This window comes from Rhododendron vialii, chromosome 1a (genome assembly GCF_030253575.1).
Source record: "Rhododendron vialii isolate Sample 1 chromosome 1a, ASM3025357v1".
Classification (NCBI taxonomy): Eukaryota; Viridiplantae; Streptophyta; class Magnoliopsida; order Ericales; family Ericaceae; genus Rhododendron; species Rhododendron vialii.
In genome coordinates, this window is record NC_080557.1 from 40,012,794 (window position 1) to 40,038,545 (window position 25,752).

The window sequence follows — 25,752 nt, forward strand, 5'->3', positions numbered from 1 at the left end:
CTCTTGATCGTTACTTCTGTAATAAGAACACTCTCAGAACCAGAATTCGAAAAGGCAATGGAGAAATCTGGTTATGGGCAAGACGGCATATACAGATCGCTTCGCCCTCCTCTGCTTCTACCCAATGACCCAAACCTCTCCATGGTCTCATTCCTCTTCCGGAATTCCTCCTCTTACTCCGACAAACCCGCCCTCATCGACGACGACTCCGGCTACACCCTCACCTTCTCCCAATTCAAATCCACCGTCGCCAAACTCTCCCACGCCTTCCTCCACCAATTGGGTATCAAGAAAAACGACGTCGTCCTCATCTTCGCCCCAAATTCAATCCAATTCCCTATCTGTTTCTTCGCAACCATCTCAATAGGAGCTATTGCCACCAGTGTTAACCCTGCGTATACGGTGTCAGAGAATGCAAAACAAGTTAATGACTGTAATCCAAAGGTTATTGTTACCGTTCCCGAGTTATGGGATAAGGTTAGAGGGTTTGGATTGAAATGTGTCATGATTGGTAGTGAGGAAAATTCCAACTTGATTGGTAATAGCTCGAATTCGAACGTTGCATGGTTCGTTGATTTGGTTAAGAATTCTGGGTCGGCGTCGGATTTACTTCCCGTAACTGAAATTAAATCGAGCGATACGGCTGCTCTGTTGTACTCTTCGGGCACGACAGGAGCAAGCAAAGGAGTGATGTTGAGCCATGGGAATTTTGTGGCGGCAGCTCTAATGGTTACTGCTGACCAAGAACTCGCAGGGGAGATGCACAACGTGTACTTATGTGTATTGCCGATGTTTCACGTGTTTGGACTTGCTTCGATTGTGTTCGCGCAGCTGCAGAGGGGGAATGCGATTGTGTCCATGGGGAAGTTTGATTTGGAGATGGTTTTGAGGGCTGTGGAGAAGCATAGAGTGACACATTTGTGGGTTGTGCCGCCTATTGTGCTAGCTCTGGCTAAGAATAGTGTCGTAAAGAAGTATGATACATCGTCGTTGAGGCAAATTAGGTCTGGTGCAGCACCTTTGGGGAAGGATTTGATGGTGGAATGCGCCAAGAATTTCCCTCAGGCTGTAGTTATTCAGGTACTTTTCGTCATAAATACTGAATTAAGGGAAATACTACAATACACACTCTCTGTTTGGGTGTGTATCATATGTATCCTTCAAAATGTTATGAATTATAGAGAAAACTTTATATCCATTTCAAAATTTATTGACAATGAGTGGAGAGATCCCAAATGTTATTAAGTGATCACCCATTCCACTCTCAAGCAATGTGAGATTCTATTTCCTTAACATCCCCCCTCACATGTAGCCGCATTTGAGGTCTGTCATGTGTGACCACTTTTGGGTCCTATCATCGTGCAATCTTTTTGCTAGTCTGTTATCATGGGGTGTGGATTGTGAATTTTTTATTTTATAAAATGTGGAGTAGAACGAGCCTTGCTTTGATACCATGAAAAAACTTTATATTCAACTCAAAATCAATTGGCAATGAGTGGAGAGGTCCCAAATGTTATTAAGTGATTACTCCTTCCACTATCAAGCAAGAGTACTACTATATACACCGACCATTTTGGACCGAAACCGTACCGACGGCCGCGCGCGGCCGTCTCCGGCCACCGGACGGCCGATCCGAGCCGTCCAAAAATTTTTAAAAAAAAAACCGAGGGGCCCAACGCGGGAATCAACGTCATCCGATGTGTGTAGGGTGCTTGATCTAAACACCCTATTTTTCGTGTATATATGTATACACGAAAAATAGGGTGTTTAGATCAAGCACCCTACATACACGAAAAATAGGGTGTTTAGATCAAGCACCCTACACACATCGGATGACGTTGATTCCCGCGTTGGGCCCCTCGGTTTTTTTTTTTTAAAATTTTTGGACGGCTCGGATCGGCCGTCCGGTGGCCGGAGACGGCCGCGCGCGGCCGTCGGTACGGTTTCGGTCCAAAAATGGTCGGTACACATAGGATTTTCCATCAAGCAATTTGAAATTCTATTTCCTTAACATTCCTCTCACGTGCAGCCGCGTTTGAGGTCTGTGACGCATGGCCATTTTTTGGGTCCTATTATCGTGTAGCCTTTTTCACTGGTCTGTCATCGCGGGGTGTGGATTGTGAATTTTTTATTTTGTAAAATGTAGAGTGGAATGAGCCCTGCTCTGATACCATGAAGAAACTTTATATCAAACTCAAAATCAATTGGCAATGAGTGGAGAGGTCCCAAATGTTATTAAACACAAAAGAATGACAGTTGTACTCCACTACCTGTACTCCACTAATTTTAACAGCTGTAACCACCTAAACTTACACACTAATTAACCCCTTAACAAACAACTAACTAATTGACTAATGAGCTTAGCTAACAACCCCCCTCAAACTCAGGGGGAGAGGCTTCACCATGAGTTTGGAAGTAAGATGTTGAAATCTAGCAACAAAAAGAAGTTTAGTGAACACATCAGTAGTCTGTGCTTCTGAACTCACATGCTGAACACAAACTTGCTTAGCCATGACCTTTTCGCGCGAATGAAATGGTAGTCCACCTCAATATGCTTTGTGCGAGCATGGAAGATAGGGCTATAGGCAATAGCAATGGCGGAGAGATTATCACAGAAGATAACAAGAACACCATCCAAAGAAACACAAAAATCTTTGAGCAACTATTGAAGCAACATTAACTCAGCAGTAGTTTGAGCCAAGGCTTTATATTCAGCTTTTGTACTAGACCTAACAACCGTGTGTTACTTCTAAGCACTCTAAGAAATGATATTATCACCCAAGAATACACAAAAACCAGAAGTAGATCTGCTGTCAAACTAGTTGCCGGCCCAATCAGCATCACAAAATGCAGTCATAAACAGAGAAGGAGTAAAGCAAAGACCTTGATGTAAAGTATCCTTCACATATCTCAGAATTCGTTTTACAGAAGCAAAATGGGACTGAGTTGGAGAATGCGTAAATTGGCAAACATAGTTCACAGCATGAGATAACTCAGGCTTAGTAATGGTGAGGTATTGCAAGGACTCAACAATAGACCTGTAGAGGTTAGCATCATGAAAAGGAGCAAAATCATCCATAGCACAAGATGATTTGGTAGAGGATGGAGACAAACTAGGCTTACAGTCAAGCATGCCTACTTTAGTAAGTTCTTCTAGAGCATATTTATGTTAAGTAAGAAACAAACCAGTAGAATCTTTGAGAATTTCTATCCCCAGAAAATAATGAAGATTTCCAAGATCTTTAATAGCAAACTTGGCCAATAAGGTGGAGATGAATGCTGAATTGTTACCAGTAACAATGATATCATCAACATAAATTAAAACATATGTAATATCTGATCCTTGAGCAAGAATGAAAAGGGATATGTCAGCTAGACTGTTACGAAACCCCAGTTGTTATAGATGCCTGGAAAACAAGGCATACCATGCACATGGAGCTTGTCTAAGTCCATATAGAGCCTTAATAAGTTTACAAAAAAAGGAGGGTCTAGAAGGATCCACATAACCAGGGGGTTGCTTCATAAAAACCTCCTCATGAATAATCCCATGCAAAAAAAGCATTAGAAACATCTAATTGCTTCAAAGGCTAGCCAAAATGAACAGCTAGAGCAAGAACCAGTCTTAGAGTAGGTTGTTTAATGCCAAGGCTAAATGTTTAAGTAAAATCCAATCCTTCATACTGTTGATTACCTCTAGCAACCAACCTAGCTTTGTATCTAGCTATAGACCTATCAGATTGCCTTTTTAGTTTGAAAATCCAATGACAACCAATTATGTTAGCATGAAAGGGAGGAGGAACTAAAGTCCAAGTGCCTTGGGGATAACAAAGCCTCATATTCAGTAGACATAGCTTTCTGCCAATGAGTAGATTTAATAGCTTCAGAAAAGGACTTTGGTTCAGTTGGAATTGAAGAAGTGACAACAGATAAAGAAAATGGAACATTAGGTTTGTAAATGCCACTTTTAGAACGTGTGAGTGATAAGCACCCGATATTACCTTTGAGGGTGCGCTAAGTCTCTAGTTTAATTTGATTTTATTGTTAATTTAGTTGTTTATATCTACTTTTGCGTGCAAAGGTGTTTTCAAGTCTTGACAGGTAAATCGTGCAAATAAACCGTCACTAGCACCGTGGCTAACACGTGAGTGCAATCAAGTGCCAAACGCCAAAGCTATGAAGGCTCGGAGGTGACCCGACGACACGAATGGCCAAGGCGAGGACCAAAAGTCAAGTGCTGGAGAATAAGAGCTCGGTACCAGTACTACATAATTTACTCTATCGGTACCGAAATGGTCAAGACCGTAGCAGATGAAGACCTTAGTATCAGTACCTCATCATAATTTCTATTGGTACCGAGTGACTTGGATGTCAGCCTTAATGATTTCGGTACCGGTACCATATTACCCTAAGTATCGATAGCGAGGGCCTTTGAAGAGAATTTTCAAGGCATCTTTTGGGATATTCCGTGTGCGAATGGGCTTGATATAAAAGAGTGTGATGTCACCGAATTAGGGGGATAGATTGTATTGCATTTTTCTAGATCTAAGATAGATTTTGAATTACTTTTTGAATGTTCTTATTGTTTTTCATTTCCAGCCTTTAAACTTGCATTTTCTGCTTTAAGTAATTTGTTTTTGCTACTTTAGCTTTCATTAAAGTTGTAGACAATCTTTCGATCTATCAAATTATCTAGTTTATTTCAAATTGTGTCATTTCAATATGTTAGCTAGATTTTTGTTTGTTTTTATCTCTCTAGATATGAGTGAGTAGTTTTTCAAGACTAGGTCATGGGGTGACTAGCACCTCATGGCTTGAGTTAAATTTGCTTTTCTTATCATAAAGTTTGAATCTTTGGTTCAAAAAATGATGTGTAGTTCAGATTTATTTGTCAAATTGCTAAGGTGTTAACCTCCTTAATCATGTGTAGGCAAGAGCGTTGCCTACTTGCCACACATGATGCTTAGAGCTTTGTCGCTTGAGGTGTTTGCCAATGAATTCTAGAGCTAGCTTGGTAATCAAACCATGTATCTTCCGAGTTGAGAACCTTAGTTGAGTATCTCAAACCGAGTAATAGGATGAGACGAGTGATTTGACTTGAGTTGTGGGTGTTAGGATCTCCTAGACCTAGCCTACCTTTCATTCTAGTTAATTCGCCATTTAATTTAGCCTTTTAATTTCCACCGCATAAAGTAAAACAAAGTTGGCTGTCTAAAAGCCGAAAACCTTGCTTACTTCTACAAATCCATTCAAGCCGTATTAATTATTCCCTTGGATACGATCTCGATCTTCCGGATTATTATGCTTCAAATGACATATTTACCCTACGCTTGTGGTGATCATATTTCTATATATTAACGCAAACGAAGCATTTTTGGCGCCGTTGCCGGGGATTATCTTATTATGGCTTTCTTGGAGGTTCGACAAATCACTGTAAGTATCCCGCTTTCGTCGAGTAGTTTAGTAATATGTTTGTTAGCTTGTATTTAACTTAGTGGATACCTTTAACCGATCTTCATATCATAACCTGAGGTGTAACGAAGCTAAGTTAAATGCTGAGTCTGTTTTTAGTTATTGTAGTTTAGTTTAGTTAATTGCGTTAGTTGATTGCATTGCTTAGCCGAGGTGGTGGCATAACCCCTCGTATATTCTGTTGCTGAGATGAGGTGGCGGCTTAGCCCCTCCATTCTGGTAGTTTGTTGGTAGTAGTAGTTTTTTTTTGTGTATGCCTGTGTACCGAAGTCCTATTTCCAATCGGCTTCATTGTTCTTCTTCTGCGCCTAAAATCCGGAGTATTGCTCGGGCATATCCTGCCCATTCTTCGCCTCGGAAATTATTTCGCAAACGTCATTGCAAAGGCCTAATGGCCGAAGAAGTTGTAGTTTGCACTTTGCGTGAATATCTTAATCCAGAACGGGGTCCTCAAGTATCACCTATAGTTATTCCGACTCTAGCAGCTAGGAATGCCTTTGATTTCAAAGCTGAATATCTCCGGGTGGTTCCAGAATTTCGGGTGCTGAGGTTGGAGGATCCGTATTCTCATATCCGGGAGTTCGAGTCTGTTCTACATTCCTTTATCCCTGCTCAGAATCAACTGGATCGGGCTCTTCTCAAGCTGTTTCCGTTCACTTTGAAGCATAAGGCGAAACAATGGCTTAATTCTCTAAAGCCTCGGTCACTGCGTAACTGGGGAGAAGTTCAAGATGCTTTCACGACCAAGTTCTTTCCGGCCAGCCGAACAAAGTTGCTTATGAATCAGATTCAGAATTTCAAGCAAAGGGATGGAGAGACTTTTCACAAATATTGAGAAGGGTATAAGGACTTACTCATGGCGGTTCCTCATCACAATTTTTCTTTGTATTTGCAAGTCAATTACTTCTACAGGGGGTGTTCTCAAGGGAGTAAACAACTTCTAGACACATTGGGAAGAGGCAACTTTATGGGGAAAACACTTGAGGATGCTTGGGATTATTATGAGAAGTTGGCTGAGAAAACTCAAACATGGCAGTTTGCAGATCCTGGGGAGAGGGCAATGCACAATCAAGGTCCTACTGGTTCGGGGAAATTCTCTATTGCTGAGCAAAGTGCTTTTGAAACTCGCTTGGAGGAAATTTCTTGGAAGCTCGATAAGTTGAAATTGAAGAGTGCTCAATCTCAAGAAGTCAAAGTGGTACGTCAAGTGGAGGAGGTGTGTATCATATGCGAAATGGTGGGCCATTCTACTGAGGCATTTCCCAGTATTTCTTCTCTCAAGAATGTGATTAATGGAATTGCTCTCGAGGAGGTACATGCAGTGCAACGTTTTGATCCCTTCACCCAGTCTTACAATTCGGGGACAAGACAACATCCAGCTTTCCAATGGAATCAATCAAATGATGCGGGTTCTTCTCAAGTTTCACCTCCCGCTCCATAGTTACCATGGAAGCAACCTCAAAATGCTTTCTGTTTCCCTCAAGCGCAAGGTCCACAAGGTTTTGCTCCTTCGGGGCCCTTTCCAAGCTCAGGCCAATTTCAGCAACAACCCCTGAAACTTTCATTAGAGGATCAACTGAATATATCCTTGCAAGGGCAAACAATCATCAATGAACAATAAACTCAAATGATGGGTGATATCAGGAACCAGTTGGGCAAATTGACAACTACGGTGGGTTTGTTATAGCAAGAAAAAGGGAAGTTTCTTATGCAACCTCAACCTAATCCGTAGAACTTCTAACCCGCCTAATGCACTTTCTCAAGGTCTTCACTTTGCTAGCTCTTCGGTGACTTTTCCCGAACAAGCAAAGGCTATTATTTCTCCTCAAAGTGGCAAGATGGTGGATAATCAAGTGGTGATGCCTCTGGAACCTACCTTGTTGCCCCGTCCTATCGAACGTTCAACTCCAACATCAACTCTTGGGGAGTCTCCTAAGGAGGTAAGCAAGGAGGTTCTCGAAGGAAAGGAAAAAGGCAAGGAGAAGGAGAGTGTACCGGATCCTCGAGTTATTCCAACACTGGCACCATATCCTATTCGTTTGAAGGCCTTGGCGAAACCAAATCTCAATGCGGAGTTACATGAATTATTCAATCAAGTGAAGATCAACATTCCTCTCATGGATGCGGTCAAGCAAATCCCCTCGTATGGAAAATTTCTTAAGGATTTATGCACTCGAAAGCGCAAGCTTAATGTTCAAAAGAAGATATTCCTTACTGAGCAAGTGAGTTCTATCATTCAAAGGAATATCGCTCCAAAGTACAAAGATCCAGGGAGTCCTACCATTGCCGTCACCGAATTAAACCTGTGTTCAATAACCTCCCACACTTTATAAGCATGTTCAAGCCCTAGAATTAATGGTACTGTGGAGGCAGAGATTGTAGCAATTAGGCATGATAACAACTGACTATCAACAATTTTCCAGAGAGCAATATCAGGATAAGAAAGAGAAACTTCAATAGTTCAGGTAGCAGTGGGCAATGGACATGGAATTGTTCCATCAACATATCAAAAAAACCCATTAGCTTTCAATGCATGTTCGATTTGTGTTCTCCATATCACATAATTGTGGGATTCGAGTTTAATAGGAACAAACAAATTAATGTTTGATATCAAGAACACTAGAGATGGAGGTAGATTCAACTTTATAGTCACAAGTTCTGTAATAGATGATGAGGTAGTTGAATATGGGGATGAATTCATTACTATCGCCATTACCTAGGTCATTGTAGGGAGGTATTCCCGAACAGGTACAAAACGAGCCCGAGTACGGTCAAAAGAAAAGGTCAACACGCTATGGACCAGTGACATGAGAAGTCAATGGTCCAGAGAGGTTGTACGATTCTCGGTGCAATGACACGCGGTGTTGCTGGACCAAATACAAGGAAAATGACATGAGATGCCACTGTTCAAAGAAACTTGTTCGGCAAGAGAGAGCCGAATAGGAGGAGAGCTCCTTAGAAGGGATATGGTCCAAGAAGTTTCCTGAGGACCAGTTACATGTGAAGTAACTGGTCCAGGCCATCTGTTCGGCCATGAGATGGCCGAACAAAGAGAGAAGTCCTATTAGAGGGAACATTCTAGAAGGGTCCAAAATCACTGGTATTTCGTTAAGGGATGAGATCCCAAGAATATAGGATCTAAGAAAGATATCCAACGAGTATGGGATGTTCGGCCTGTTATGGAAAGAGTCTTACAAGGATTAAGGAAATAAACTGATAAGGGAACGAGAATCCAAGAGATCCTAGTTTTCCTATACGAGGTAGGAAACCTAGGGCAATATGAATACTTGGGCAGCAAGCATCCATAAATCTATAAATAAGAGGTAAACCTAGAGGAAAAAGGTACGCAATACATTGCTTTTTGATTGCTTTCCTACTGATAATTAGGGTTTGATTGCTAGTACGAAATACTAACAAAGGCATCGGAGGGCCTTTGCCACGAGAGGCAAAGGTGCACTCACTCCTTGTCTGTTTTGCAGGACAAGGGTTTCATTGACAAATTAGGGTTACGTTCAAGAACCACGTGAAGCCGCTGCATTCTAGTGCTGTTCAGAGCACTACTTGAATTTGTCCACCTACAATTGGCGCCGTCTATGGGAAACGAAAGAGTTCCCTTTGAAATACGACCATGGTGGAAGTAGATCCAGCAACGCCACACGACCCAAAGGATGTATTAATTGGAGGAGGGGATAAATCTCCACCCGGGGCTCCGAGAAAGCTCGAAAGAGGACACAAGAGGACCACGAGTAAGGGCCACCCCCTTACCATCCACGGCGACTCCAAAAATAGAGATGGGGAGACGGCATCGAAGTCCACGAGAAGGACTAAATCCCATCGAGGGGATGAATCGATTGCACACTCCAGGAGTGTATACCGTAGCGAGGACGTTCTTGATAAGAAGAGAAAAGAAATTGAGGAATATGCTCGTTTGATCAAAAAATGAGAACATGAGATCAAAGAACTAGAGAGGATCAGGGAACATTCGGAGGACTCCGGACTATCTCGAAAAAATTCTAGAGGCAGTGAATATGCTTTGGTACAGTACAAAAAGGCTCCTTCACGAGGAAGAAGGAGCAGAAGCAGAAGTCTGACCCCAAGGCGACATAAAGCTTCTCCACGAAAAGGAAGGAGGAAGATCCGAACACCCGAGCGAAGGAGGGTATCTCCGAGAAAGAGGAGAAGCAGAGGTCGAAGCTCTACCCCCGAGGAGGAAGGGAGTAGGAAACATCATAGGGACAGGTACGAGAGACCTGATTCCGATTGGGAAAGAACTAGATCCAAGAAAGGACCAGAGGATGAAACCATGACTGCACGGGAAGCAGCACGGAAAGCACTTCAGAATATAGCATCCTCCCCTTTTGCAAAAAAGTTACAGGAGGCTAGATTGCCAACCAGGGTAAAGCACGGAACGTACAGCCTCTACGAGACAGATGCTGATCCCGTGGCCCATATATAGCATTACCAGCAAGCAATGTTTATGCATGAAGGAGATGATGCAATCATGTGCAAGATGTTCCCGTCGAGTTTAGGGAAGGTTGCTTTGTCTTGGTTTCACAGATTGGGCTCACGCTCCATCCGAACATGGGTGCAGTTGGCCGAGGAATTCACTGCACGATTCTTGATGAGCAGGAAAGCTCCCAAAACCTTTGAGAGTCTTTCTTTTATGAAGCAAAGAGAGGACGAGCCGATCAGGACTTATGCAAAGAAGTACTGGGAAACCTTCAACGAGATTGAAGGATGTAGTGAAGAATACGCAATAGCCACGTTCAAAACAGGCTTACCTGTTCGGGGGGAACTGCGTAAGTCTCTAAACATGAGTCCCGTGCAGACATTGGCAAAATTGATGGAGAGAATTGAGCAGCACGTCAGGAACGAGGATGACATCCTACGAGAGGATGGTAAGTTGGCCGCCGAGCAAGTAAAGGGGCCTATAAAGAAAGCTGACAAGCTAAAGCCCAAAACTTATCGTGAAAGAAAAGATTATGGGCAGGCGAAGAAAGAGCAGTACAAGGATAAACAAGCCCCGGATCCCAAGTCATTCTTTTCAATAAACACGATTTGGAAAGAGCCCATTTATAGGATTCTTTATCGAATAAAGAATCAACCTTATTTCAAATGGCCCCCAACTCTTGGTGGGAATAAAGATGCAAAACGTGCTATGAATCAGCACTGCAGTTACCATAAAGATTGAGGTCACATGACTGAGGACTGTGAGATGTTTAAACGACATCTTGATGATTTGGTCTCACGAGGTTATCTCAAAGAATTTATCCAAGAAGATTCCAAGGATAAAGACAAGGCAATGGAGTTGGATTACGAACAGAATCCAAAAGGGGTAATCCATATGATACATGGATTAGCCGAACCTTATACGAGAAATGAGGTGAGATTGCTTCAGAGACAAGTGAAACATGACCAACATGTAATGCAGTTGGGAAAGAAAAGAGGGCGCAATGAAGGGGCAAGCAACGAAGGCATAGTTTTTACGGATGAAGATCTGGGAGGAGTCCAGGTACCACACAACGATGCTTTAGTCATAACCCTACGAGTTGGGGAATATGATATGGAAAGAATCCTGGTGGATTCAGGGAGTTGCACCGAAGTGCTATACTACGATGCATTCAAGAAACTGGGGCTCACACAAGAAGATTTGGTACAATCAGTAACTCCATTGGTCGGATTTGGGGCAGGAGCAGTTTGGCCATTAGGCAAGGTAACTTTGCCTGTTCGGGCTGGGACAGTGGTGCTACGAACCGACTTCCTAGTGGTGGATGTACCATCCTCCTATAACGTGATTATAGGGAGAGCATGGTTGCACAAGATGAGGGTAGTCTCCTCAACTTTCCATCAGATGGTAAAGTTCCCAGGGTCTAATGGGATTGAGCACATCAAAGGTAACCAAAAGATAGCTCAACAATGTTTGGTGTCCATCATAAAGAGAATCCATAATGCCAACCATGTTAATACTGTGAAAATTCCGGATCTGCTGACCATTGAGGATATTGGAAAAAACCCAACCGAGAGGGTAGTTGAGGATTTGAAGAAAACACCGATCAACGAGATTGATCCAGATAGGTATTTTCTGATCGGGGAATCATTGTCAGTAGAGGAAGAGAATGAATTGATAAGTTTCTTAAAGACTTATATCCATGTATTTGCCTGGACACCAGAAGAGATGCCTGGGGTAGATGCAGACGTCATCTGCCATCATTTGAACATAGATCCACAGCACAAGCCGGTCATTCAGAAAAAAAGAAGGGCAGCCATACAACATGTTGACGCTGTAATTGAAGAAGTAGACCATTTGTTGGAAGCCAAGGCAATAAGGGAAGTTTATTATCCAGAATGGCTATCGAATACTGTTGTTGTCAAGACAAAGAATGGAAAGTGGCGAGTCTGCGTAGACTTCACAGACCTAAACAAAGCCTGTCCGAAAGATAGCTTTCCACTTCCAAGGATAGACCAACTCGTTGATGCCACTGCAGGGTACGAACGAATGAGTTTTCTCGATGCATATCGAGGATATCATCAAGTTGCAATGTTCGGGCCAGATCAGGAGAAGACTTCTTTTATTACACCACGAGGGTTGTACTGTTACAATGTCATGCCCTTTGGATTGAAGAATGCAGGGGCAACGTTTCAGAGACTGGCAACCATCATGTTTAGAAAATTGCTCGGCAAAACTATGGAGGTTTACATAGATGACATGGTGGTGAAAAGTAAAGCTGGACAAGGCCATATTGCAGATTTGAGAGAGGCTTTTGAACTTTTAAGGAAATACAAGTTGAAACTCAACGCCTCGAAGTGTGCGTTTGAAGTTGGCTCTGAAAAGTTTTTGGGCCACCTTGTAACCTTGAGGGGGATAGAGGCGAATCCCGACCAAATAAAGGCTTTACAGAATCTGCAAAGTCGTCGGACAATGAAAGAAGTCCAACGGTTGACTGGGATGGCGGCGGCTCTTAATAGATTTATTAGCCGATCAAGTGACAAGTGCAGACCTTTCTTTCAACTGTTAAAGAAACGAGAAGGGTTCGAATGGGGAGCAGAATGTGAACAAGCCTTCCAGGATCTAAAGGGATATTTGGCCTCTCCTTCCCTTCTTTCGACTCCAGAACCAGGTGAGTCTCTAGTTTTATACTTAGCTGTTTCTGAGCATGCTGTGAGTGCAGTACTTTTAAGAAATAAGGGATCCGAGCAAATCCCAGTTTATTATGTGAGCAAAACTTTGTTAGATGCCGAAACAAGGTATTTGCCCCTCGAGAAATTAGTCCTGGCATTAAAGACAGCAATGAGAAAATTGCCACATTATTTCCAGAGTCATGAAGTTGTGGTTTACACTGAGTTCCCGTTGAAATCACTGCTACGAAAGGCAGACTTCTCGGGAAGGATCTCAACTTGGTCCGTAGAGTTGAGCCAATACGACATTGATTATCAGCCGCGTACAGCAATCAAAGGTCAAGTGTTGGCTGATTTTGTGGCAGAATTCTCACCCACAGTAGCACCTTTGCCTCCTACGAGAAAGGAGCATGAGGCAACGCCACCTGTAACGAAGAAACAGGAATCAGCCGAACAAGATCCCTTAGAATGGAAGCTGTTTGTTGATGGGTCAGCTTGCAACACTGGTTTAGGAATTGGAGTTGTGCTTTTACCCCCTGAAGGGTCAATGTTGGAACTATCTGTTCGGCTAGGGTTTAGTGCATCAAATAACGTGGCAGAGTACGAGGCACTCTTAGCTGGTTTGAGAAGTGCAAAAACCCTAAAAGCTGAACGTGTTAGGGTGTATTCTGATTCACAACTCGTAGTCCACCAACTGTCCGGGCAATATGAAACCCGGAGCGAGAAGATGGCGGCATATGTACAGGTGACCAGAGATCTGCTCAATACCTTCGAGAGGGTGTATATTGAGCAGATAAGTTCTGGAAAGAATGCTCATGCAGATTCATTGGCATGGTTAGCCGCAGCTATACCATCTGAGTTTAAAAGAAAAATAGCCGTGGAGTATCTGACTGAGCCGAGCATTGGGAGAAGTGTGGAGATGGTCTTGGACGTGAACCAAGGACCAAGTTGGATGGACCCAATAGTGGAGTTTTTACGAGATGAAACACTCCCTTTGGACAAAAAGGAGGCTCATAAAATCAGGACCAAATCTGCTCGGTTCTGGTTATCCCCAGAGGGAAAACTATATAGGAAGTCTTTTACAGGACCCTAGTTGCTTTGTGTGCATCCTGAGATGGTGCAAAAGTTCCTCCACGAAATTCACGAGGGAACTTGTGGAAGCCATGCTGGTGGTCGGTCCATAGCCCACCGAGCAATCACCCAAGGGTATTGGTAGCCGTACATGTAAGAAGATGCTAAGGTGTACGTTAAAATTTGTGAGAAGTGTCAGAAATTTTCACCAATGATTCGAACACCAGCCGAGGACCTGGTGCCGCTGACAAGTCCCTGGCCGTTTGCTCAATGGGGAATGGACATAGTAGGTCCATTACACAAAGCAACTGGGAATCGAAAATTCCTACTAGTTGCAACAGATTACTTCACTAAGTGGATCGAGGCAGAGCCATTGGCCAAGATCACTGAACCTATGATAGAAAGGTTCGTGTGGAAGAGTATCATAACTCGCTTTGGGGTACCTTATTCGTTGATTACAGACAATGGGTCACAATTTCAGAAGAAGTTCAAAACTTTCTGTGCCCAGTATGGGATAAGAAATTATTACTCAACTCCAGCCTACCCTCAAAGCAACGGACAAGCAGAGGCTTTAAACAAAACAATTCTTGATGGGATTAAGAAATGTTTGGATAAGGCAAAGGGGAAATGGCCCGATGAATTGCCATTGGTTCTATGGGCATACCGAACAACGCCTAGGAGGTCTACGGGAGAGACCCCCTATTCATTAGCATATGGAACAGAGGCTGTTATTCCATTGGAAATAGGTCTGCCGACCAACAGGACCACTTTGGTTGAAAGTGGAGGAAATGACAGAGCCTTGGAGATTGAGTTAGACTTTGCCGAGAAACAACGAGATCGGGCCCTGGTGCACTTGGCCTCATACCAAGAGCAGCTCATCAAAAGTTATAACAAGAACATACACCCACGAGAGTTCGGTGTTGGAGACCTTGTGCTACGAAAAGTGCTCAGCAATACTAAAGTGGCTAATGAGGGAAAGCTAGGGGCGAATTGGGAAGGCCCATATCGAGTTACAGAAATCATGGGCATTGGGCTTATCGATTGGCAGACTTGGATGGGAACCCAGTGCCAAGACCTTGGAATGTCCATAATCTGAGAAAGTTTTTTATATGAATAAATTTTTCTTTATGCACATCGTGATTGTGTGAGAGTAACGAATAAAACTCTCTTGTGTTCTAGTTTTGTTATTTTAGCTGCAAGGGGTACGAATAATGCCCTCTTGAGTTTTGCAGATTATGAATAAAGTTACTTTTTTAGTATAACTGCTGTTTTCTCGGTATTTGTTTTAAATACAAATTACGAAATTAATTTCCCTCATTCGTATTGGGGAGCGGGGTATAGGATATCCATTTAAGTACGTGACACTTAAACACAAGTTCGAAACACTTGTGAAAATTTCAAACATTTAAGTACGAAATACTTAAACGCAAGTACGAAACACTTGTGAGAACGCAAGTACGAAACACTTGTGTAATGTTCTAAGTACGTGAAACTTAAAGTGTGAAAACACTTGTATGGAATTTAAGCCACGAAATATTCAAGTACGAGAAACTTAAACCCTTGCAATGCATACGAATACATGCATAGAGCATACGAGAATATGCACAAATAGTCCATAGCATATGAGAATATGCACAAACTTGGAAGCATACGAATATATGCATAAGTACGTGAAACTTCAAACGATTAAGTACGAAAGACTTACATAAGTACGAAATAACTTAAACATTTCAAACACCCATGATAGAAACATTTGGAACAGGTATCTTGAAGGGAACAATTCAAAACAGATGTAAAGAAAGACAAACGAAGACAGAACTCATTCATCTTCAGTGAGATCTTGCACAGTTGTAGGAGCAATTGTAGGAGCTACTGGAGCAGCCAGCTCTTCTGTGGTATTTTCATCTTCAAGTGGACCACCACTGACTTCTTTTTGGCTAGGGTTGGTCATATCATTATGCGGTTCCACTTCAGGAACAGGTTGTTCAGACACGTTCACCACCTGTTCTTCATCCCTCTCCTCTGCAATATCTTCCTCACAGCTAGCAGCAGCACTTGGTAAATCCATATTGGTCCAAAGGGGAGATGATTCAGGAATCTCTGCTTTTGCAAGGCAAGCAGTCTAGGAAGCCACCCAAACTTGGTCCTGCATTCCAAGCATTTGGCTTGTGTAGCTTTCAGTGGCAACCTTGATTCCTTCGTTATACCCCTTCTCAAAAGCAGCTTTGGCTTCCGTCTGGCTCGCTTCCAATTCTTTCAGAGTTTGATGTAAACTATCCTTAGCTCCCTTCAGTTGTCCTCTAAGTCCATCAGCTTCTCCCAGGGCTTGGTTTCTTTCTCTCTCAAGCCTGATGATGGTGCGTTGAAGCTTGTTGTTCTCGCTGACCAGTTTGGCACGTTGGGGCTCAAATTGGCTGAGTTTTTGAGCCATGGCCACCATTTTTTGCATCACCTGGAACGTTCAACAACAACTGTGATAAACATACATATCAAACGCTATATACGCTATGGTTACAAAAAGAAACTTTACCTTGGCGTTATGGGACATGAAAGAGCTAAGGAGGTTGTCAGGAGACATTGCAACTTCTTTTTGCATATCCCCAGGCAACAGAAAGGCTTGGGACAATGCAAGTGCAGTCCCTTCAATCTCAACAGTGTCCCGAGCAGTGATAGCTCGGTTCCCATGAGAGAAAGAGGGAGCCCATGCTGGAGCAGGAGATGAGGAGGATGGTGGGGGTCTTTCTTGAGATTCTTCCACCCGTTGACGTTTTTCTCTGTGGAGGGCTTCAATTTCTTCTAGAGAAAATCCAGGAGGAGCATCGGTTTGAGTCTGGGGGCGACGACCACGACCTTGAACACTTTGGCCCTGACCACGACCTCGACCAGGAATGGTGAGGAGGCTGCCCAAGTCAACTGGCCGGTTTATCTCTGAAGGTGAGAGGGTATGGCCGCTGGAAGACGAGTTGGATGTGGAACTGGAAGCTTCCTCAGCAAGAGGGATAGGTTCGTCAGAGATTGGAAGAGTCCGGGAACGCCTCTCTTCTTGTTCGGGGATTGGTCTTGAAGGACCAGCTACTGCAGGGATGTCAGCTGCTCGGGTTCGCCGATCAATAAACCCACCGTACGAAGCTTTATAGCTAAGAAGTACTTGAGCTGCTCTTGCTCGGCCTGCAAGGTATGTCCCTTCGCCGTTGAATGCAAGTGCTCGTCTGATATCAGCTATGTGAACTTGTGGGGTTATGATGTTATAACCACGGTTAATATTTGATGCTGAAACAAAGCAAAGCACAAGCAATTAGAAGCACGAAAAAGCTTTTCTTATGAAAAAGGACAAAACATATGAAATTAGGGGAAAGCACTAACGTGGGCTCCCGGATATGTGAGGGGCATGAAAACCAATCACTTGGTCGTCCTCATCTCTGGGTTCGAAGTTGCCCGTAACGATCAGAAAGTTGTCGTCATCCCCTCGAGCAGAGTCAGGGAGTTCAAGGACTAGCTTCTTTCTAGAATTCCTACTTTTTAAATAGTAAGTGAGGGCGTCCCCAGTTCTGGAAATACTAGATAGGTGGTGAATATCGTACAAGCCTAGAGAGGTCCCTAACATTTGATTTAGGGCATTTATACCCATAACTACTCGAAAGAAATTAGCAGAAACCTGCATTGGCGAAAGCCTGTAATACGCTAAGACTTGGCGGAGCAGAGGGGCTAAGAGAAACCTAACTCCGCCTTCAACGACGGCAACTACTGGAATGTGAAGGGTGTCGAAATCGAAGCTTTCACGAATGGCATCCTCAGGAGCCCAAATAGTAGCTACGTTGTCAGGAATCCCATATCGAGATCTGAAACTAGCCATGGTTTGAGGAGTATTACAGTGTCTCCGAAATCTTCCCATTACCAGAAAGGTTTTTGGGGTTCTTTGAAGTATAAAGAAAGGGGACGATGAAACCCTAACGAGAGATTGTAAACAATCCACCAAGAGAAATAGAGCAGTAAGGAGAGGAATGATGACTTACGAAAATAGTCGATTGAGTCCCTAAGAGCAGAGAGGAGGAGGTCTTGAAATGATGAACAGAGCTTCAATGGCGGGTAAAACTTGAAATCGTCTCTTTCTGCAGAGGGAGTCTAAGAGAGAGATTGGGGTTTTTGAAAATGGGACGAAAACCCAAAAATACCTTAAAAGTTGGTGGCGTACGTGAAACGTCACCCCAGACGCCGTTTGAGCGTTCCGTTTTCCAAAAAACACGTCTGTTCGTATTTAATGTAAAGCAATATGATGATCGACACGTGTAAAGGTTAGGGCTAAAAGCCTGTGACGGCCACACGAAAAGATGATTTTGCCTTAGCAACATGATGAAACATTGCACCAATATATGAAATAGGGTGCAGAAACAAAATGAATTTGCTCGGTAAAAGAGCTTTACTCGTTATCTGAGTAAAATATAAACGAGTAAGGCTGGGGAGCAATTGTAGGGAGGTATTCCCGAACAGGTACAAAACGAGCCCGAGTACGGTCAAAAGAAAAGGTCAACACGCTATGGACCAGTGACATGAGAAGTCAATGGTCCAGAGAGGTTGTACGATTCTCGGTGCAATGACACGAGGTGTTACTGGACCAAATACAAGGAAAATGACATGAGATGCCACTGTTTAAAGAAACTTGTTCGGCAAGAGAGAGCCGAACAGGAGGAGAGCTCCTTAAAAGGGATATGGTCCAAGAAGTTTCCCTAGGACCAGTTACATGTGAAGTAACTGGTCCAGGCCATCTGTTCGGCCATGAGATGGCCGAACAAAGAGAGAAGTCCTATTAGAGGGAACATTCTAGAAGGGTCCAGAATCACTGGTATTCCGTTAAGGGATGAGATCCCAATAATATAGGATCTAAGAAAGATACCCAACGAGTATGGGATGTTCGGCCTGTTATGGAAAGAGTCCTACAAGGATTAAGGAAATAAACTGATAAGGGAACGAGAATCCAAGAGATCCTAGTTTTCCTATACGAGGTAGGAAACCTAGGGCAATATGGATACTTGGGCAGCAAGCATTCATAAATCTATAAATAAGAGGTAAACCTAGAGGAAAAAGGTACGCAATACATTGCTTTTTGATTGCTTTCCTACTGATAATTAGGGTTTGATTGCTAGTACGAAATACTAACAAAGGCATCGGAGGGCCTTTGCCACGAGAGGCAAAGGTGCACTCACTCCTTGTCTGTTTTGCAGGACAAGGGTTTCATTGACAAATTAGGGTTACGTTCAAGAACCACGTGAAGCCGCTGCATTCCAGTGCTGTTCAGAGCACTACTTGAATTTGTCCACCTACAGTCATTTTCTTGCTTCAGATTGAGTGAATTTCTGCAGGATCACTTTAGTTAGACAGATGTCGTAGAGCTTTGTACCATGTAGAAATTTTATATCCATCTCAAAATCAATTGGCAATGAGTGGAGATGTCTCAAATGTTATTAAGTGATCACTCATTCCACTCCCAAGCAATGTGAGATTCTATTTCCTTAACAAAAATGTTACGAACCATATTGCTAAAAAGTTACGAATCGTATAAAGGTTACGAGATACACCAAAATATTATGAATCATAACGAAAATGTTACGAATCGTACTGCTAAAAAGTTATGAATTCTAAAACAAAAGTTATGAAACACACTAAAATGTTATAAATGAACCATAAAATAGGTGCATATGGTACGAACATCATTTTAAGAGTGTATATTGTAGACTTTTCTCTAAATTAATTGTTTTCGGCCTAGAGTTTCGCATGTGCATTGGTGGAAATAAACATGTTAGCATCGAATATGAGGACATATGAATGTTTAATGTGGAGCTTATGAATAGTCGTGTGCATGATAAGCTTAGTTATTGGTCTCCATTCAAAATCAGTCCATTTTTGCATATTGAAGTTGTCAATTGTCATTGGCTTGAAGCCTTGAACTATTCTCAATGCTTGAACTTGTAAGTCCCCAATTAGAAAAACATCTTATAAAGATGCAAATCATTGGTTTTCATGTTATTTTTTTACATCCAATTACATTGAAACTTGAGTGAGAATTAGGCTGTCATACTTGGTAATTGGCGCGCATCTGATTGGTTGATATGAATGACCTTACTTTTGTTCATGTAGTATATGAGATAGGATTGGGATCTTAAATTAAACTCTAAAGTGGAAAAGTACTCTTGATTTCAGGGCTTTGGAATGACAGAAACTTGTGGGATTATCTCAATGGAGGATGACAGAAAAGGTCCTCGAAATTCTGGTTCAGCAGGAATGGTTGTTGCAGGAGTGGAATGCCAAATAGTTAGTGTAGAAACTCAGAAGCCTCTTCCTCCTAAACATTTCGGGGAGATATGGGCTCGGGGAGCTAACATGATGCAAGGTAATGTATTGCAGAGTTTTGTGGTTTGTTATTGACGAGTGGTTCATCAGAATGCAAATATATAAACCACTCAAACAAGAAATAAATAGCTTAGATGAAATGGCATTTCACTGTATTTGTTGTTTGGAATATTCTAACTTCATCCATCTGTATGACATAATTTGAATTGCTCTAGTAAAGCCTCATGAAGAATGCTGCTTTGATAGTATGCTCTTTTAATTGCTTCCTTTTACATTCAATAAAAGTTATAAGCAGTATTTTTTTTCCAGGTTATTTTAACAATTCACAGGCCACCAGGCTTACCATAGACAATGAGGGTTGGATCCGCACAAGAGATCTTGGATATTTTGATGAGGAAGGACAACTATTTGTTGTTGACCGGCTTAAAGAGTTGATCAAGTACAAAGGGTTTCAGGTATATTTTTTGTTCACTACAAGTCTACAACTAACTGTCCATTCGGCCTTGGTAGTTTTCCTCTATAATAATAATAATAATAATAAAATAAATGTCATCTTCATCCAATTTGCGGAAGTTCCTCCTAGAACTAAGTAGTAGTATGTCTAGGTGCTTCCTATTATTAAAAGGGGTTGTGCTTCTTGTAATTAGGCAGTGGTATTTTATCCCTACTCAGAAATTGTCATTTTTTCTTGAAGCAATTTATGTTATTTCTAATTTAATATTTTACATATATATGTCATTTGATTTGTGATCGATGCATACCACTACTATGATTATCACTTGTAAGTGATAAATATTACATCAATGACAAGTCAAATATATCATAATGTACTATACTAAATTAAAACAACAATTTCATCTCCTTCACATATTCAAGCATCACATTGGATTGTTAACCGGAGTGCTAACCAAAATTGAATGGACCTTTAAGTCACAATCAATTGGGGTAGGTTACAAGAATTTGTGTTTTCATCAATTGGCTCTGTCGAAGGCATCTGTATTGAGAACATAGTATTCCATAATATAGAAAAAACTAAATCCTTTAGAACTAGTGCCTCCAGCATAAATTTTAGTCTAACCCTTCCCTTAGTTTTACCCTCAACCGTACCTATACCAATCTTCTTAACTATCGCATCGGTCAATCTACGATGAAATATGTCTAAAGCACATTAATCTATTTTTCTCATCTTATTTTATAGTTCTCGTTTCTAATTCTATGTCACAAAGTCTAGTCACGCATCCATCCTAATATTATCATTTTTTAGCTACACTCATTGTAGACACTCCAATTTGGGCCTCCGAATAATCTTTAAGTTCCCCGATAATGAAATAAGAAAAAATATACCTTTAAGACTTGGATTGTTGCTCCTCTGTCACTTCTTCTTTAAACCTCAAAAAAAACCCCTTCCCAAACATATAGGGTGGCCCCCGGTTCAATTGCAAAGAGAAAAATGCGTTTACTTGGTCAAAAATAACTTTTTTCATGATACACTGATAGTAAAATGGACACACATTTCAATATATAAAATGTCTTTGAGTGAAACCAATTGGGTTAGAAAGAGGACTTGACAAGCTTTCCAACGCTTCGAACCATGCCTAAATCCGAGTTTGGGAGTGTTTGGGGAGCCCCCGCGAAGTTCAATGTACTGAGCTGTCTCGAAAAACCCCGCGGCATTTCAAAACGCGGCGTGGCATTTCAGAAACGCTGCTTGGCATTTCAGAAAATTCCAAAAAATTGCTCCACTGCACAGGATTTCAATATGCAGCATGGCATTTTTCATTGTGTTGCGCGGCGTTTCGGAAAAAGTTCTGACAGTTGTATGAAGTTGTCGGCCACGCCTGCAGGTGCAATAATCTTGCCTATAAATACACCCCCCTCTAGTTGAGAAGTACCCCTTCAACTCCAAATAAAGTTATTCTGCCATTTTCTAAACTCTCACTTTCTCTCTCTAAAAATACCTCCATTCTTCTTCTATTCTTAAGTTCAGTAAACTACTGATTTAGGAGGACCTCCACCTCAAAACTTTCAAACAACCTCACATCCTTCAATCCCCATTCAAGTATTTCAAGTCCAAATCAACTTCCATTCCCCTATCTTCAAGCACATCCAAGTTTCAATCAAAAGGTATAAACAAATTCCTTTGGCTAAATCACGTTTAGCTTTGAGGGAAGCCGATCGAGGCTCTTCTCGGTCTTTCTATACTGAGTTTGGGTCTCAAACGAGCTTTATATTCAGAAAGCACAAAAAAATAATTTTTGCACTAGATATGCTATATCGTGCGGCAATTTACAACACCGCACAACGTAGTGTATTATACCATGCATTATTTTGTTTCTTGTACATACTTCTTTTATGTTATTATGTTTAGTCTGTTTATTGTTTTTTGTGCGGGTACATTCCATAGTCAAGTTTCATGTTAAAAGTCATTTTTTTTATTAAATCTTTTGAAATTTCAAAGAACTTTTAACATTACTTTACATGAGGAGATGAACAAAAGGGTCTCGTAAATCATTTTTCAGAAATTCAGAAAATCTAAAAAACTATTTTGCGGACCTATGGTTTGTTTTGTCATGTAAAAGTGAACTGATACTAGAATATGTAGACAGGTGCACCGCACGGTGTTTTAGTTACACCGTGTAATGTATCCGAGTCGTCGTGCGGTGTTTCACATGATATTGGCGGACTGCTGTAATACTATTATTTCATTTTCTGTACATTGTTCATCCATTTCATACTGTACAGTTCGTATCACAAGCACGCCAATGTGTTATATTTAATCCTGTGTTCTTTTCCCGTACATGTTTTAAAGTTAAGTTTTTCAAATGATATTAAATCCCTCATTTAAAATGCTTAGTAGAGACCGATTTTTACCAGGCGAGCGGGGTACTTTTTTAACAAAACCTTCCCCGCTCGTAACGTGGCTCTCGGATCCAAAATCTCGATGTTTTCGCTAGACCAAAGCCCTTTTTTTCTCAAACAAACTCTCGATTTCTTGGATCATCAATCTCAAAAATCCAGATGGCGACTCTTCGATCGCGCCGGACGGAGAGCCCACACTCATCTGACTTGTATCTTTTTTTGGATAAGTATTTGTATCTTCGTTCTTTTAGTAGCCCCCAACCCGTGCCCAGAGTGCTTACTCTTACTTGTCTAAAATCTGAAGTATTAGTTTTACCTCAGAGGATTGCCTAATTGGGAGTTATTGGCTTTGCTTTTTCATATGAATGGTTTCATATGAATGGCTTTCTTTTCAAATCATTGGAAAAAACCTTTGCAAATTTCTTGCCATACTGTAGAAGAACTTACTTTACCCTAACCCATCCAACTAACCACAGCGGATATCAAACTCCTATTAAGATTTGAACCTATAACCTCACAGTACGTAGTGTTATTGTATAACCAAAAGGCCAACTACCCAGGTCGAATATTCTGGTTTTTGTCGCCCACGTCCTTCATGGTTCCTCATAAAATTACGTGGTCGATCATGTTGTTGCCCTTGATTTATCTCGTAGTTCATAATGTTTGTTTTTTTAATTTTCTTTTGTTCTTGCTAGGTCGCACCAGCAGAGCTTGAAGAGTTGCTTGTTTCTCATTCTGAAATACTAGATGCTGTTGTCATTCCGTAAGTAAACATGGCAATTTCTCCGACTTTAAACTTCTTAGCTCGTGAAAATTATATGAACTGTTTTTTTGATAACTCTTCCTTTTAGGTTTCCTGATGCTAAAGCTGGAGAGGTCCCGGCTGCATATGTCGTCCGCTCTCCTAATAGTTCTCTTTCAGAAGATGATGTGAAGAAATTCATTGCAGACCAGGTACCGTACAGCATTAGATGACTAATATTTCATATATAGTAGTTCGCATGCCCAAGTCAACGGGTCGCCAAAGGGATTTCTTCTGGAACTTGCCCAAATTAACCTGAGAATGAGGAATCCTTGATTCTCTGATCTGGTTTGGCCCTCTGGTGAGCGGGTTTGCATGCCTCCAGGCCCCTCGAGTTCAGTTTCCCAACTGTAAATTAGTCGATGACTTGATATTATGACGATACTAGGTAGCATTGGATATCATCATGGGAGCAGTTCATCGTTGAAATGGTTGCAAAACGATAGATGGTGTCTGCTAAACGTTAGTTTGTAGGTACTATTTGCTTGGCTAACGTCCCAACTAGGCCATTTTAATTAGTACACAAACAATTTCTGATTAGTGGTTCTTAAGCATATGATCAAAAAGTGAGGAGATTTAAAGGCTCAATGTTTTTCGGTCTCTATGTTGGCTGTTGTTAACCATTTTCCTTCCTAATTAACTAACCATAACAAAAAAATGCTTAACATATATTCATTTGATTTGTCTTCTTGTTCTTCTTCAGGTTGCATCTTTCAAAAGATTGCGGTGGGTAACATTCATCAACAGTGTTCCTAAAACAGCTTCGGGGAAGATCCTCAGAAGGGTGCTCATAGAGCAAGTCCAGTCCAAGATATGAAGTCCTTCGATCATGCCTGAAATTGGCATCATGCATGCGAAACTCAACAAATGTACTGCGGTGGTCGATTGTAAGTTCCTGGAGGTCTTTTAAAATCTTGGCTTTACCTGATTTGTTCAAGATTAGCTAGAGTATTCTTCAATAGACGTTTATTCAAATTTGTGAACATTACTTCGCAATTTTAAGCCAATGAACTTTTGCCCTTCAGTTTTGTACTCATGAGTTATGCCTGTGTTTTTGTGATATCTGGGAAAAGCACAACTAACTACTTATGAACATTCGGTTGAAGATCATGTTGATGTGTTAGGAGTGATGTCGCTTAATGACGTCTAAAATATGAGCAGTTTTGATCAATAAAGAGAGCCCTAGATATACCAAAAATTGTTCTCCAGAGGGCGCACTAATCCTGATCAATAAAGAGAGCCGAGAGCCCTAGATGTACCATAAACCGTTCTCTTGAGGACGGTCTAATCCCTTTTTAGAACTGGAGAAAATCCGGACCCTTTTGCAAAAACATATACCTGCATGTAATCTCTAGATGATATGCATATATATGGGAAACCTGGACCCGGGGGCTCTGCTGCCCAGGAGGCCAGCAGCCCCTACCCAGACTCAACACGTCGCCGTTTTGGTGAAAAAAAAAATTCAAAACCTTCCATTTGCAATCCTAAGAAGCAGAAACGTAATTATGAGAGTCTTAAAGACAAAATTTAATTATGGCTCTTTAGAATAATATGATCAGAATAATAAGATTTTTGTACAGGTTCAAACGGAGTGAAAATTGAAGTAATTAATTTTTTAACCATATTTTTTAATATATAACCGTCTAAAACCCAGCTTCACAACTAACTACTTAACACAACTCAGCAATCAAACACAGAGTTTGAAAATGGCCTTTTGTTCAAATGATCAATTTTTGCAAATTGGAGCAAATACTTAAGTGGGATTCAAACGCCTTTCGAGATGGCAAAATGGGTTTAATTAGATACTTCTAAGGGACTTACACTACGGAAGAATGCACAAAAATCATCAAGAGATGAATGAAAAGTTGTCTGGTAAAGGGGACATGTGGTTGAGACGATAAAAACTGATCTCCATCCTTGTTACCAATATTTTTCTCCTCCAGAGCGGATAGGGGGAGAATATGCAAACAAAGGCAACGAACAAAAAGGGCTTGAATGTGGCTTATTTCCCAAGACGAAGAATGATCCATCGATCATAGTATCTCAGGACTTCATTTGACGTAACGTGACAATCAAAGAAATGCAAAATT

At 41.5% G+C, this 25,752-nt stretch overlaps 1 protein-coding gene across 1 annotated transcript; it reads left to right on the forward strand.

Moving 5' to 3' along the window:
- LOC131308459 (probable CoA ligase CCL7) lies at positions 1–24,686 on the forward strand. Its single transcript, XM_058335400.1, has 6 exons — positions 1–1,080; positions 19,852–20,041; positions 20,311–20,456; positions 23,556–23,623; positions 23,712–23,814; positions 24,366–24,686. Exons 1-6 carry the CDS (start codon positions 58–60, stop codon positions 24,477–24,479), a joined length of 1,644 nt encoding a protein of 547 aa, XP_058191383.1. The 5' UTR covers positions 1–57; the 3' UTR covers positions 24,480–24,686.
- The last annotated feature ends 1,066 nt before the right edge of the window (positions 24,687–25,752 follow it).

What these genes read in the sequence shown, in the direction of transcription:
- LOC131308459 (XM_058335400.1), top strand. Translation starts at nt 58, where the DNA reads ATGGAGAAATCTGGTTATGGGCAAGACGGCATATACAGATCGCTTCGC. An exon ending in CTAGATGCTGTTGTCATTCC is followed by an intron (nt 23,624 to 23,711) that starts GTAAGTAAACAT and finishes TCTTCCTTTTAG; the next exon opens with GTTTCCTGATGCTAAAGCTG. An exon ending in AGAAATTCATTGCAGACCAG is followed by an intron (nt 23,815 to 24,365) that starts GTACCGTACAGC and finishes GTTCTTCTTCAG; the next exon opens with GTTGCATCTTTCAAAAGATT.